The 15,873-nt window shown below is 50.5% G+C and overlaps 1 protein-coding gene across 1 annotated transcript in view; it reads right to left on the bottom strand.

Annotated features, from left to right (window-relative positions):
- ITGAE (integrin subunit alpha E) overlaps positions 1 to 15,873 on the bottom strand; it is an 83,159-nt gene that overhangs the window by 20,236 nt on the left and 47,050 nt on the right. The window contains 11 exon segments of the mRNA XM_058283749.2: positions 3,111 to 3,184; positions 7,146 to 7,274; positions 8,470 to 8,633; positions 9,962 to 10,092; positions 11,919 to 12,049; positions 13,219 to 13,314; positions 13,316 to 13,444; positions 14,024 to 14,164; positions 14,483 to 14,622; positions 14,985 to 15,117; positions 15,799 to 15,866. Coding sequence (XP_058139732.1) covers positions 3,111 to 3,184; positions 7,146 to 7,274; positions 8,470 to 8,633; positions 9,962 to 10,092; positions 11,919 to 12,049; positions 13,219 to 13,314; positions 13,316 to 13,444; positions 14,024 to 14,164; positions 14,483 to 14,622; positions 14,985 to 15,117; positions 15,799 to 15,866 — 1,336 coding nt within the window.

The following is a 15,873-nucleotide window of genomic DNA, read 5'->3' as shown; positions in this document are numbered from 1 at the left end:
TCTACCACCAATTCACTATGACCCTAGGCAAATCCATCCATTCAGCGGGTATTTGAGTGCTTTCTATGTGCAGAAGACAGACACTGTCCCTGCTTCAAAGAGTATCACCTTACTTTGGCCTTGGCTTTCCTATCCACAAGGTCATGAAGGCCCTTCCAATTGACAGGTTTTGACTTAAGGCATGAATCTGTTCAACCAGTAGTTGAGACATACAGAAAAACACATTAAACGTGCAAGGACAATTTTTAATCTTCTGAAATGCCCAAAGATGTCATTAATGTGCAGCTCTGAGAAGTAATAAGATGTGTTGTTGTTTTTTTAAATCACTCTAGCAGCTGAGAAGGAGATGGGCTGATTGGAAGGAGAGACAGGAGGCAGAAATCAGTTATATCTGAGATGGCATGTGCCTGAAAGGAGACAGTAGGAGGGGGATGGAGAGAAGGGGTGGAAACTAGGAGCAGTAAGGCCATACTGTGAGCAGAGCCAAAGCCAGAGCCGTCAAGGATGTTCCTGAGTTTCCAGCCTGGATCAGTGGGGGAGTGAACCCAGGAGGAAGAGCAGGTGGTGGAGGACGAGGAGCTTGGTTTGGGACATGATGAAACATGCATGTAGGGTAGCAGGCAGAGACATTGCAATGTCCATTGGATATACTGTTTTTAGAGCCCAGGAGAGAGATCTGAGAGGCATCCGAATATTTAACAATGGTTCTTAACCTGAGGTCCAGAGACAGTTTCAGAGGGTCTTGAATGTAAAGATTTATGTAGGGAGTAGATGTGGCCCAAGCAGTTGAGCACCCACCTCCCACTTGGGAGGTCCCGGGTTTGGTGCCTGGTGCCTCCTAAAGAAGACAAACAATGAGCAGACAACAAGCAGACATTGAGTGAAAAAGAGGAGACAACAAGCAACAACAAAAAACAACAACAAGCAAAAAATGAGCAAACAGATAAGGGAGCTATGGGGTGGGGCAGGGAAGATTTATGTAAACACATAATCTTCTAGGAAGAGGGGTGTGCAGCTTTCATAAGACTCCTTAGGGCAGGAATTCTTAACAAGGGGTCAATGAGCTTGAACAGAAATTCAAAAAAACATTATTCTTGTGGGGACCTACTGATGCAGGTATGATAATTAAATAATTATCTTAATAATTAAATATATTAAATATTCCACAGTATATTGTGGACTTAGAAAGGGGTCCACGGTTTCCACCTGACTGGCAAAGGGGTCCATGGAACAAAAAAGGCTAAGAACCCCTGCCTTAGGGAATCCATGTCCTCAGAAAGTTCAAAAGCCAACAATACAATCGGTTACCTACCATGCAAGTGCAGTAATACTTTTGAATCTTTTGCTATGTACACAAGGGGGTGCTGCAGGGCAAGCAGCATGTGTTGTGGCTATATTCCCCAAGGAGATGGCTAAGAGGTAGTTTTTGGCTCTAACTAAATCCCCTGTTGGAAACAGCTGCATCCGCTTGTTAGGCTGGATTCCCAAACACTGTAATGCCTGGAATTGAGTCCCTAGTGATTGGGATGGGCAAGGCTAAGCCAGCCACGTTGGAACTGCAATTCCTGCACATGTATATGGGAGGGCCGGGCAGGACAGACCACCGCATCCAAAACCAAACTCATGATCTCTCACTCCCCATCCTGCCTCCTGAGACCATTCTTCCCAAGTCTTCCCCAATTCAGTCACTGTCAATTCCATCAGCCTAAATTGAGACATTACCTCTAAGTAGAGTAGTCCTTAGAGTGCGGATGACTGGGTCATGAAAATAGCTTCCTCAGGATGTCAAGAGACCTGAGTTCAAGTTCACCAAGTGCAAATGAACTTTTTAAGTCCAATAGAACTTTTTGCAGCGATGGAAATGTTCTGTTTCTTCACTGTCTGATAGCACTAGCCATACTGGATGCTGAGCACTTGATATGTGGCTGGTACAATGGAGAAACTAAATTTTTAATTTAAGTTTAATTAACTTAAAAAGTTAAATAGCCAAATGTGGGCTAGTGGCTACTGTCCTGCATAGTGCAGCTCTAGATGCTCAGGCTTACACCCCTCTCCTTCCCTCATCCAATCTGTCGGCAAATCCTGTGAGCTCTAACTTCAGAATATAACCACTTTCACGGCTACCACCTTGGCCCAAGCCACCACCATCTCTCCCCTGAGCTATTATAATAGCTCCTTATTATCTCTTTGCTCCTACTCGCTATTCTCAACTCAGCAACAAGAGGGATCCTGTTAAAATGCAACATCATGTGCCTCCTGGCTTCCCAGCTCACAGTAAAAGCCCTTGTGCAGGAACCCTAAATACCCTCACACACACACCCCCCATTATTTCTCTGACCTCTTCTCCTACTACTCTCCCTTCCCTTGCTCCACTCCCACAACACTGGTGCCCTTGCCAGGCAAGCTCCCATCACAGGGTATTTGCCATAGCTCTTCCCTCAGACACCCACGTAGCTTGTTCCCCCCACCTCCTGTGTTGGCCAAAATTTGGTCACCTTCTCAGTAAGCCCTTCCCAGATCACCCTGTTTAAAATTGCAACTCCACCCCTGCCAAGCACCCCCTCCCATCTTCCTTTCCTTATTTTTCTCCATAGCACATATCATCAAAATACACTAGATAATTTACTTAATTGTCTTTTCCCCCTAAAAGTACAGAAGGTCAGGGATTTTTCAGTGTTTTCCACCTGGCACAGAGTAGATACTTGATACATATTTGATGAATGAGTGAATGAATTTGGCCAAGAGGTGAACCTGAGCCAGGGAAGATGTTACCTCTCACTGGAGAGTCCCAGGAATGAGGTCACTGGTCATGAACATACCACGATGTCAAGAGACCTGGGTTCAAGTTCACCAAATTGTGACTGTGACCTCAGGCAGGACCCTCAACCACTGAGCCTCAGTTTCCTAATCTATGGAATGGGAATGCAAATCTGTCTTGCCTCCCTCATTGGGTGGCTGAGGATGCAATGAGGTAATTAATGCAAAACCCATTTGTGGGCAATGAGGGACAGGGGGAGGAGGTGAGCAATCAATCCTGATGAGGAGTTTGCCCAGGTAAGGCTTCAAGAGGAAGTCAACTGCAAAAACCACGAGGACTGGATCCGACTCACTCTGAGATGGTGGTGGCCAGGTGTAATTCAGCAACACAAAACAGCTTATTGTTGCAGTCCTTCTCGTAGGGCAGCTGTAACCAGACAAAGAGGGCAGGATCAGCCCAGGGATCCCCCGCACCCATCCCCAGCAGCTCCGTTTGGTGATCTCCATAGGACATGCCTGCCCTGCTTACTCTAAGAAGGGCAGTTTCAGGGATGGGAAGGCTGACGGGCCACCTGGCCACATGAGCTGTGACTGTGACATTCCCTCATCCACCCTGTGAGGACAGTCAGGGCTAGGGGATGTGCTTGGTCCTTCCACACAGGCACACTGTGAGTCAGGCCTCCGGCCAAGGTCAAAGATGGGCGACCATCTTACAATGGTGGGTGTGCCCATCACACATCATGCGACATAAGCCAACACTCGCAACTCACTACTGTGAACAATTAGGGAGGAAAAACTATGTGAAGCAAAGCCTCTTCAGTCCTTTCCAGTACAGGCAGGAACAGCAGGGAGCAGGAATAAGGGGTACCTAACCAAACATTGCCAAGGTCCAGTCCTGCCAGGTCCTCTGCTCCCGTGACCAGTTTTCTCTGTAGGTTAAATATTTCCTTTGCAATCTTGCTACACTAAAACAAACTAATTTAGAAAGTTACATCCGGTCCAAAAGATCCAATCCAGGTTGAAAAATCAAAATGTCTAAAAAAGCAAGGTCTTTTTTCTATTATGAAGGAAACATAGCCAGCTCCTTAACCGGGAAATCTCTGCCTTTATTTCCCTAGTGGGTAGTGTTCGCTTCAGCAGTTTTATGCAAGAACTGCTATCATGGGCTAGGGCTGGAATGGGAGCCCAGAGCTAGGAAGGAGACTTCCTATTTCCTGGTGAAGGGAGATGCAATTTGCAGAAGTCAGAGTCTGGACCTCCATCTGGCTGGGGCACTGGTTTCACGCAGGCTTTTTGTTTTGTTTTGTTCTGTTTTGTGTTTAATATAGCCAAGTAACCTGCTCTCATTCATCCAACCCCAGTGAAAGAGAACACAGTTAAACCACCTAACCTCCCAACTAGAACTCATTCTCTGGAAATATCTAAATGCCTAACACCAGATAATTTCTCCTCACCCATTTTATAGGGAGAAAAAATTTTTTAAATTTCTTTGCCAAATCATCATAGTTAAATTGATTAAAGTAAAAATTGTGAATGGATGTTAAATAGAGTATGAAATAGTCTCAAAGCATCTCCCCATAATATACTTACTAATTACAAGGGGGAAATTACCATAATGGGACAAATAAAACATGATGTGCCTCCTAATATGATGCACTGAGGACACAATATTACTTCTGTGATATTCCTGCCAAAAATTCATAGTCTGAATTTAATCATGAGAAAATAGCAGACAAACTCAAATTGAAGAACATTCTACAAAATAACTGGCCTGTGCCCTTCAAAAACGTTAGGCCATTAAAGACAAAGAAAGAGCGAGAAACCGTTACAGGTTAAAGGGCACTAAACATAAATGACAACAAAATGCCAGGAATGGTCCTGAACCTGAATTATTTTTTTCTTTTGCTATAAATGACATTAAAAGGCCATTTGGGGGAAGCAGATTTGGCTCTTACTGACAGAGCTTCCACCTACCTCCTACCACATGATGGTCCAGGGTTCAAACCCCGGGCCTCCTTGACCCGTGTGGAGCTGGCCCACACGCAGTGCTGAAGCGCGCAAGGAGTGCCGTGCCACGCAGGGGTGTCCCCCACATAGGGCAGCCCCATGTGCAAGGAGTGCACCCCGTAAGGAGAGCTGCCCAGCGTGAAACAAAGTGCAGCCTGCCGGGGAATGGCGCCACACACACGGAGAGCTGATGCAACAAGATGACGCAACAAAAAAGCCAAAGTTTCCCAGTGCCGCTGACAAGAATACAAGTGGACACAGAAGAACACACAGCAAATGGACACAGAGAACGGACAAGTGGGGTGGGGGAATAAAAATAAAAATAAATATTTTTTTAAAAAAGGCCAATTGGAGAAATTTGAATAAGGTCTATATGTAGAGTAGATAGTATTTTGCACTTTTGGGTTTGTTGTTTTTTTTTGAGGTACCAGAGATTAAACCCAGGACCTTGTACATGGGAACCAGGCAGTCAACCACTGAGCTACACCCATTCTGAATAATGGTATTTCATCAATGTGAATTTCCTTATTCTCATCACTGTTCTGTGGTTAAGTAATTTTTAGGAATTATATACTAAAGTATTGGGGGGTAAAGCAGCATCATATCTGTAACTTAATCTCAAATGTTTCAGAAGCAATAATGTGTGCAGAGAGAAAGAAAGAATGATAAAACAAATACGGCAAAATGTTAACACTGGGAAATTGAAAGGGAACATGGGAATTCTTTGAACTATTCATTTAAGGCAATTATTTCAAAATAAAAAAAATTTTAAAGCAGAATATACACAATTAGTGATAATCTATGTATCACAAAAGCTATATTACATTAGTTCCAAATTTTTTTAAATCATCTAACTTGCTGCCAATACCAAGTTTAAAACTTCTTTAAAAAGAATACACAGGGGGAAGCGAACTTGGCCCAGTGGTTAGGGCGTCCGTCTACCACATGGGAGGTCCGCGGTTCAAAGCCCGGGCCTCCTTGACCCGTGTGGAGCTGGCCCATGCGCAGTGCTAATGCGTACAAGGAGTGCCATGCCACGCAGGGGTGTCCCTGCGTAGGGGAGCCCCACGTGCAAGGAGTGCGCCCCGTAAGGAGAGTCACCCAGGGTGAAAGAAAGTGCAGCCTGCCCAGGAATGGTGCCGCACACACAGAGAGCTGACACAACAAGATGACGCAACAAGAAAAAACACAGATTCCTGTGCCGCTGACAACAACAGAAGAGGACAAGGAAGAACACGCAGCAAAATAAACACAGAGAACAGACAACTGCGATGGTGCGGGGAGGAGAGAAATAAAATAAATAAATCTTAAAAAAAAAAAAGAATACACTATTAGAAATTGAAAATAAAATATCTTTACATAAAAAATTAAGACGACAGTATTTGCTCATAGGAAGCCTGATTCTCCTTCTTCCTGGGCAGATGAGCAACAGAACAGTTGCCCCAATTATGTTACTAATAGTTTATATAGTTCAATTATTATAGAACACTATTATAAAAAATATGGGATAGTCATGAGGGTCCTATGTTACCTGAAGCTTTTCTGCACCAGCATGGAAGTACTGAGGAGTGAACCCAGGACCTCGTTCCTGGGAAGCAGGTGCTCAAGCACTGAGCTACACTGGCTCCCCTGAATGATTACTTTTTTGTAGTTGTTGTTTTTGTTATCTTTTGTTTATTATTTTGCGGGAATGATTCCTTTTTAATGCTCATGTTGTCACTTTGTTCCCACTGGTTTTTCTATACTCCCTAAGACTAAATAAGAATTGACAGAATAGCCTGGGGGCCAGGGTCTGGGTAGGAACAAAATCACAGGATCAGGAAACCTGACTGTTTCTTTACCCCCCTCTGATTTCCCTTAGTCGTGAGAAAAATTTCCCATGACACTGCCCGCAGGTCTTAGCTGCACCAATGGGCATTAGGAGGAAAGGTTAGGGGGCAGGTTTGGTGGGGCCAGACATTTAGTCTGAAGGCCCTGTGTAGGCCTGGTGGGCAAGTACACCAAGGGGTATCCTCTGCAGCACAGGACAGGAGGGCGCCAGTAAGCACTCTCCCCCACCCCAAAAACAAGACCCTTCCCAAGTGAGGGCCCCGGGACACACTCATTTATGTGCTTCATTAAATCTGAACAAGCACTTTTTGTGAACATGAAGGAATTGACCCTGGGGGTGATTTGGAGACCTGAGTTACCCACCACGAGGCCCTGGGCAAGTTAACCCTCTCAGGGGCTCAATTTCCCCATTTGCACGGTGGTTTTACCCTGTTCGCTTTTGCTGGGGTTGCTTTGTAAGTTCCTCCCAACTCTAACCCTCTTTGAAGTCAGGGGAGCAGGTCCTTTCTGGGGGATGGCTCCTAGGAGGGTCCTAGTCTTGGGAGAGTTACCTGGAAGGTGGCAGAGGGCTTAGTGTAGTTGTCCAGGATGGGGTGGGGACGGTCTCTGTGGCCGTCGGGGGTATACAGTTGGTAGTTGACTTGGATGCTGATGTTGGAGAAGCAGTCCTCCTGACAGAGCTGCCGGGTCAAGGAAAGCAGAGTTCAAGTTGGGCATGGAGGAGTAGATGACAAGGAGAATGTTTTTAACTTTGATGTAGTCATAATAAGAAATAAACAATGAAAGCGATGAGTTGGAAGTCCTAAGCATCTTCCAGATCAGCCAGGCTGAAAGGAAACTTTCTTTGACGAAGCCACTAAGAGCTTTTGAAAAATCTTCCTTGATTGGCCCCTGTGTGGCCTTGCAACTCATAACTTCTCACAGTCCCACTGCAATCGCAAGGGAAGCACAGGCCATCAGGAGTTAAGAACTGGCTTGGACTTCGTTTGGAGGGCAAATGGGAGCCACTGAAGGGAAGAGACATGGTCATGTCTGGGCTTTACAAAGCAGCATGTGCTTCTAAAGGAGCATGGAGGTAAAACTTGGAGATGAGGCGGTCACACCTCTTGAGGCTTGTACTGTGACCCAGGCAGAACTGTAAACTCACGTGTTCTGCTTCCATTTGCCATTCTGTGTTTAAACAAGCCTTTCTGCCATAAGAGTTTTGAGTACATGAACATAAGTGAGTATGAATCCCTGGTGGAAAATTACAGTCGGGCTTTTATTTAAAGAAGGCTATGAAATGGCGAGAAAAATTCCTAATCGAATTAACAATCATCTTGGGAACAAATGTAAGTCAGAACCATAATTCTTGAGTTTGTTTTTTGGAATAAATAATTCAGAGAGGTCCAAAGTTCTAGGTCCTGTCAGGCTCTGAGTCTGGACAAATACATTTTTTCATGTTTTTGGGTGCCTTTGCCAGGAGTAAATCTTTCTGAAAGATAAAACCTGTCACTTCTACCTTGAATTTGTTCCTTTTCTGACAGTAACCCCTATAAGGCCCCTCAGCCACACAGTTATTGTCAGTGAGGTTAGATAACATTGGAGAGGGACGACCATTCTTCCTCATTTATTACCAAGTAAAATGTCAGCAATGAGAGCATTTCCCTTTTTGTCCAGGTTTCTAGGAAGCTCAGAGATATAGAGTTCAGTTTCAGGTTTTTAAAATTTGGTTTTCTAGAAGAATTGCCTCCATTTCCTAAACCATTAGGGTTCTAGATCTATTATCATTACCTTCACTGCCTTATTTGTAAGCAGGGGTCTGTATCCTTCACTGCAAGTACCTCGAATCTTCTCTCAAGGACACAGAACCCTCTTCTAAAGGCCTCCACTTACCTCTCCCTCTGTGGGGATGAGCAAGAGATCCTCACAAAGACGCGAGTCACTGCTCCACTCCCTAAAGTGGCTGAGACAACCTTTCCCGTCTGAACACTGTAGCCTTTTCCTCTGCTTCTCCACATCCACGTCCAATGTGAAGTTGAGAGATGTCTCTCTGAGGCCTGGAGATGAAGACCTTCCTGATGAGGCTGGGATGGGTAAGCCCCAGACAGAGGGTCCCCCAGCCTCCCTGAGGAACCTTCCGAGCTCCTCCTGAACGATATTCCCATGCAGACACTTCTCTGGGGCGGACTTCCAAGTTCCTTCCTCATTTCACAGGCTTTTTCTCATGGTCTTCTGGCCCCTAGCTAGGAACCCTCAGGGCATCAGCCCCAAACCCAGACCAGCACATTCCCAAGGCTGAGGCCGCCTTCCTTATGGAGGGAGGTTCAGAGAGGAGGCTGGCGCTGGAGAAGAAAACGAAGAGGAAATACAGGCAATGGAGAGAGAAAACACAGAGCAAAACCCAAGGACAGCAGAGATGACCTGGGCCAACTCCCTTACTGTTCAGAACACAGATTGGCCCCAGAGAAGAAAAGACACCTGCCCAATGTCACACAGTCACCCAGGCACTGTGCCCTAATATTGTAGCTTGTCTGCTGGGATGGCTCAGCCTGTCATTTTCTACCCCCAGATTCAAGAACGCCCTACTTCTGAGGCAAAGCACCCCCCAGCACACCACCATCACCACCACCACCCCTCACTGGGAGAGGGCTCTCTGAGCCACGAGCAGCAGAGACATCTCAGGGATCAGCACGGAGAGATTAACTCTTGGGGACCATTGCGAAGGAATTAATCTGGAGGGGAGTTCTTGAGTCGCCAGGAATTAGCTGGGCCATGAAAGCCAGGCCCACCCTCTGCCTCGGGAAGCAGTCCCCAATGAGCCTTAGATAAGGGCATGTGGAGGGAGACACGGGGAGTTGAGGTAGAGAGAGAATATAAATCCGAGAGAAAGAGGAAGGGGAAGAACAGAAGACAGGACGATCCAAAGAAGAGAGGAGGAAAGAGAGTGTCCAGCTAGGACCCCAGACCCTTGGGCCCCTTCTTTGGCTAGGTGCTTCCCAGGAGCCCTTGCACACACACGGGCACACACGAGGGCATACCTTCAGGGAGATGGCGTTTCGCCCCTTTTTCTGAATCTCTTCCTTCTTTCAGAAAGTCAACCCTTGAATCCTGAGGACGGGACCCAATTCCCCTCTTCCCAATAAGGTCAGATAAACCCCTTCAGCATGTGGACTCAACATCAGGCCACCCTTTCCTGGGCAGCTCCTAGTTCACTGACCCTAACACAGCTTAGCGCTTAGCGCTAATAGAAGGATTTCAAGACCAGGGACTTCACGCCAACGCCCCATGTAAACCCACACCCACACAGTCCTCTTTCTCTTCCTCTTATATAACCCAACCGGGGGAGACCACAACCCTGCAGCAGGTCAGCTAGGCTGCCCATTACCTGACTCAGCGGTTGGGGTGGCAGAGCCAATTTCAAAGCACACGTGCACGTTCACGCTGTTGCTGAAGCCAATGGGCAGTGCCCCGGGAGTGAAGGTCATGGACACCATCAAGTGAACCACAGGTCTTGAGCTAAAACAACAGCAAATAGGACGATGAGAAGTGACCAGAGGGCTTCTCAGTCAGTGCTCGGCTGATGCCTTCCTTCATTTGATGAGTTTTTTTTTTAACATCTCCAATATGTTAAGTGATATTGGTTCTGGGTCCTCATAACCTTCTCTAGTAGGAAAGCAGACTGCAGGAAAATAAGAAGGAGGAAGAAGAGGAGGAGGGAAAGGAAAATATTGTAGTGGTAATGCTAAGATAAAAATAAGGCAGGATAAGGTAACAGAGGCTGGGGGCTACTTAGACTGGGTGGTCAGGGAAGGCTTCACTGACAAGGGGCATATAAGTTGGGACCTGTTAACAAGAAAGAGTCAACCAGGTGAAGATCTGGGGGAAAAGAATCCCAGGCAGAAAGAACTAGTGCCAAGGGCCTGTGGCAGGAATGAGCCTGGTTCATTTGGGGAAAAAAAAGGTCAGCATGACCGGAGCATAATTAATAAGAGAGAGGGTATTAACAGGAGATGGAGGCGGCAGACTTGGCCCAGTGGTTAGGGCATCCGCATACCATATGAGAGGTCCACAGTTCGAACCCCGGCCTACTTGACCCATGTGGAGCTGGCCCACGCGCAGTGCTGATGCACACAAGGAGTGCCCTGCCACGCAGGGGTGCCCCCCGCGTAGGGGAGCCCCATGCGCAAGGAGTGTGCCCCGTAAGCAGAGCCACCCAGCGCGAAAGAAAGTGCAGCCTGCCCAGGAATGGCGCCGCACATGGAAAGCTGACACAACAAGATGACGCAACAAAAGAAACACAGATTCCCGTGCCGCTGACAACAACAGAAGCGGACAAAGAAGACCCAGCAAAACAGACACAGAGAACAGACAACCAGGGTGGGGGGGGGGAAGGGAGAGAAATAAATTTAAAAAGAAAAAAAAAAAAGAGCCTCATTCCTTTAAAAAAAAAAAAAAACAGGAGATGGAAATGGAGGAGTGACGTAGGCTCTGCAGCTTTTACTCCAAGAAGGAGCCACTGGGGGATTTTAAACAGCAGAGTGAAGGGATCGCTCTGCTCTGGTTGCTGTTTGGAGAGTAGACCAGAGGAAGTGGAAATAGGGAAAATTCCTGGCAGTGGTCCAGGTGAAAGATGATGATGTCTAATACTGCAAAGTAACAGGAGAGATGGACAGAAGGGGATGAATTTAGAGATATTTAGAAGCAGAGTCAAGAAAACTGTTGGGGTGCCTGAGGCAGGAAAAAGAGGAATCCAGGGTGACTCCTAGGGTTTTGCCCTGAACCTTTGGGTGGATGGTGGTGCCATTTGCTGAGATGGGAAGACTGGGAGAGGGGAAGTTGAGAAAAGAAGGGTGCGTGAGAAGAGAGCTCCATTTTAGACATGTTAACTTGGAGAGGCCTGGGAGCAACAGCCAAGAGGGTGTTGAGTAGACAGCGAAGTCTGGAGCTGAGTGGAGGACAAGGCAGAGGGGTCCACTGGCATGTTTATAGTAACTATTTATAGCCATGGGACTCAGTAATTCATTTTGATAATTCATCGCAGAAGCTCTGAAATTCATCATCATCAACATCACCAACACTGATGCTAAGTACTTTGCACACAGCTCCTCATTTAATCCTGTTGAGATACGTGCTATTATTATTTTCATTTATAGATGAGGAAATTGGGACTTACAAAAGTAAAATAAACTGCCCAAGGGCACACAGTTAGGTGAGAGCTGAGGTTCTAACCCAGACGGGCAGACTCTGGAGCCCGTGCCCTCAGCCACTGCGCTTACCCCACCCCCATCAGGCAACAAGTGAGGCCGGGGCCTGGCACTCCGGAAGGCGGGGCAGACGCCTACCGGAGCACAGCCGCTCGGCCCAGTGTGCCCACGGTGATGTCGGCAAGGCCGTCGCCACTGAAGTCAAAGCCACCGTCTAGGGATGTGCCGAAGTAGTGGAGTCCTGGGGCCACTGCTGAGGCTCTGATCCGCTGTGTGGGGAGAAACATGGGGTGGGGGTGGGAGTGGGGTGGGGCGGAGGGGGAAAGAGGGAGGGAAAGAAACTTCAGTCCTGTTCAGATTGGCACGATGAGGCGCAGTCCCCACCCCAGGAGCCCTCAATCTAGCAAGAGGAAAGAGAAGGGCAAGGCTTCCCAGAGGCAGGTAGGAGTTACAGGCAGAGAGGAGGGTGGGCACTCCTGGCAGAAAGGCCAGAGTGAGGAAAGCAGGGTCCTCAGAGGAAGCAGCCAGGGGCGAGCGCAGGGGACAGAGGACAAGGAGATCTGGATATGATGCAGCTTCATGTGGGACCAGGGTGGGACCTGCGGTGGGGGGAAGGGTGTGGCATCAAAGGCTTTTTTGAAGAAGGGACATAATCAGAACTGAATTTTAGAAATGCGACCAGCAACCCACAGTGGGGGCTGGAGGAGGCGGGAGTCTGGGGGAGAGACCACAAGGCCCACGTGGGAGCATGGCAGGCTCGGAGAGGAGGGGCTGGACTTGGCAGCGAGCTGGATGGGAGACTCAGGTCCTGGGGGCTGACACGCCGTGCAGGGTGAGCAAGAGGCCGGAGGTCTGGGTGATGGCAGGGTGAGCAGCGGGCCTCGGGGGCAGGGGGTGCTTCCTGCTGGGCAGGGTGAGCATGAGCTGCCTGCAGCCACCCAGGTGGAGGTGCTCAGGAGGCAGCCAGGCATACAGGGCTGAAGTCTGAAGGGAAGCAGGAGCTGGAGGTGGGGGAAGGCACCCACAAAAGATGTGGTGTTGAGTGACTGGCTGTGGAGCCCTGGGGATGAGAGTTAAGGCATGAAGGGGTTGGGTGGGGGGCAGGAGCCAGAGAAGGGAGGGAAAGAGAGGAAGGAGGGACCCAAGGCATGTCCACAGTCAGAAATACCAAAGAAGGAGGGAGTTACAGGGCAAGGGGTAGGTGGACATCACCACAGCCTCCCCCTGCCCTCACCAGAAGGGTCGGGGGGAGGTGCTGGCCTGGCACCTCCACAGGCGCGGGATTTCTCTCCTTCACTGGGCACTCGCAGCCCCCCGAGGCTTCCACTACACTTAGTGGTAGGCCTGAGTCGGGGCTCAGCCATCACAGCTGGGGGGAGGCCAGAGCCCCAGAATAGAGGCAAGGGAGAGGTGGGCACTGTGAAGCCCCATGGGTCACCTGCGAGTGGCTGGCGGAGAGGCCATCCCGGCGTCCATTGTAGATGTACACGCTGCCGAAGCTGTCGCCATCGTCTGTCCCAAAACCCTCCAGGGGGGGCCCCGATGGCCACATCTGTGAGCTTATCCTGACTGATATCTCCCACTGCCGCCATGGCAAAACCAAACCGGGCATAGGTGAACCCAGGGAGCCCATTCAGCGTGTGTGCCAAGGAGAAGGAATCACTCTGTAAAGGAAACAGGCAGCTGAGACCTCAGAAGAGGGGCACAGAGCACCTACCCCATGACCACACCAGGAAGCAGGTTCCCCAGGCTCGTTGATTCTGATTCTCCAAGGCTCAGAAGAGGACCTTCCCGAGGTCACACAGTGAGCCCATGGTGAGGCTGGGACCCTCCAGCTTTGCAGTTCAGGACCCAGGGCCTGCTCCTCTGCTCCCGCCATTAGGGGCACTGGACTGGCAGGTGGAAGGCCTGGGTTCTGGTCGTGGCTCCACCACACGCTTGTTATGTAAACTTGAGCAAGTCAGCGTCCTCATCTCATTGGAGATGTCAAGTGGAGGTGACAGCTACCTCCCATAGTTATTGTGAGAAACAAGTGAGAGTCTGAACAAAATGGGCTTTGTCACCTGTGCAGCTCTAAGGGATGCCCTTGGATGAGGAAAGTGGGGGAGCAGAGCTACTACTCCATAGACACACCTCCCTCCCATCATTACCCTACGGGACAGCGAATTCCCAGTTTCCACGGCCTTCGCGCCAGGCTGAGTGCCCAGAGCCTCACAAGCTGGTGAAACTGAAGACTCCCCCACCTTTTCATTCAAGCGGTACACGTAGACTCTGCCTTCTTCTCCTTGAACATGGTAAAACGGCGCAGCTACCAGCAAGAGGTCTGTGGTCCCATCCATGTTGATGTCCACAGGGCACAACTCAGAGCCAAAATAGGACCCCACCTGCAGCACAGGAGAAGCTCAGCTTCCTGGGAGGGCTGGGGGGGCCCTCTGCCACCCCCACAGGAAGCCAGACCCCTGCTGCTGCTCTTCCTGGACCACCAAGTTTGGGTCGTTCCAGAGAGAGGCAGTGCAGTGGGTGAGCCTTCCATGCCCCACAATAGAGAAACCACCTGGGAATCAGACGTGCAGAGCTGGGGGAGACCGGGGTGCTGCCTGAGTGCTGTCCACTGTGTGCCACACCCCCACACCCCCACACCCCCGCCCCACCCCCCACCCCACCCCGGCCTCAGGAGCCCCAGGCTAGCATGAGAAGGGTACCTGCACTCCCTCCAGCACTGGAACGAAGTTGGCCTCCCTGCCCTCCTGGATGGCAAACACGGTCCCCCACCGCCTGTGCCGTGGAGCCCCCGCCACAAAGGTCCTGCCCGAGGCCTTGTGCAGCACGGCCACCGTGTAACCTGCGCGGGGAGAGGAAGGTCGATGCTGCCGCGCACGGGGGCGCCACCGGCCGTCCCCAGGCTCCCCACCTTCGCAGCCGGCCCTTTGCCGTGGCCGGGGGAGGCGAGCCAAACGGGACGCATGACGCTGCTCACCCTAAAAATCAGCCCCAAGGCAGGGATCCCACCCCCACATTGGCCAATGCGGGGCGCACGCTAAAAACACCCACAATCACCACCCACGGTCATGCACGCAGGAGGTGCGCACCAAGGTGAGAGCTGGGGGCGCACGTGCCACCGTTCGTAATGGGGACGCCGCCGCCCCGGGACCCCTGGTGGAGATGGTAATTCCCGGCCGGGACCTACGCTGGCCCTGCCCTCACCCAGGTAGCTGTACTGCGCAGCCTCCGCGTCCGCCGTCTGGTTCAGGAAGCGGCTGCAGCAGCTGTGGGGGTCGTAGAGCAGCGCGCCCCCCGACCAGTCGAAGGCCCCCACGGCGCCGAGCAGCACCTGCCCCTGCAGGGGACACATGTGGAGGCCCGTCTGAGCCGGGGGACGCCGGGGCCCGCGAGCCTTGCGGGAGAAGGGGTGTGCCGGCGGCCCTGTGCCGGTCCTGCCCGGGATGCCCCGTTCCTGCGCCTCCAGTGCTCTGCATGCCCCAGAGCAGAAGCCCGCCAGGGGCCCGGATCACGAGCAGAAAGTAAAAGCCTGGGTGAGCAAGAGGGTTGTCCCGGCACTGTCCTCGGCCTGGCACGGTGTTGAGTGAAGGCGCTAACTGCCCTTCCCCCGGGCAAGCCCACCCGCCCCAGCCCATCAAGCCAGTGTTTCTTCCCAGCTAAGGAGAACAGTCCGTCAGGGGGAAAAGTAAGCAAGCCTCCAGGCCAGATCCTGTCTCCTGGTCTGTATTAATAGGAATTACTCCATCCCTGAGCACACAGGACAAAACGACTTTCTGTAATAACTATGACCATTATTCCATCTGTCTCCAAGGTTCAGAGAAGGACAAGCAAGCACAAGTGTTTCCCTTTGTCCTAAAATGAAGCACCCAGGAGGTGCTTCAGGGTCATCACCATGGGATGCAGAGCCCTGCACTGTGAGCCAGGAGCCCCCGGCCCCAGGTGTCACTGGGGCCCGTCCTCTGGCAGGCCCCTCCTGCCCCCCTCCATGAGAGAGCCTGGGACCAAGTCTACCACGTACCTTGTCCAGGATCTGGGCGCTGAACCCAACCTGTGCCATCTGGTAGTGAAGGGCCTCTCCCACCGTGCCTGGAAG

Source organism: Dasypus novemcinctus, chromosome 21 (assembly GCF_030445035.2).
Source record: "Dasypus novemcinctus isolate mDasNov1 chromosome 21, mDasNov1.1.hap2, whole genome shotgun sequence".
NCBI lineage: Eukaryota > Metazoa > Chordata > Mammalia > Cingulata > Dasypodidae > Dasypus > Dasypus novemcinctus.
The sequence above is the reverse complement of the archived record's forward strand: the minus strand, read 5'-3'. Positions and strand labels throughout refer to the sequence as shown.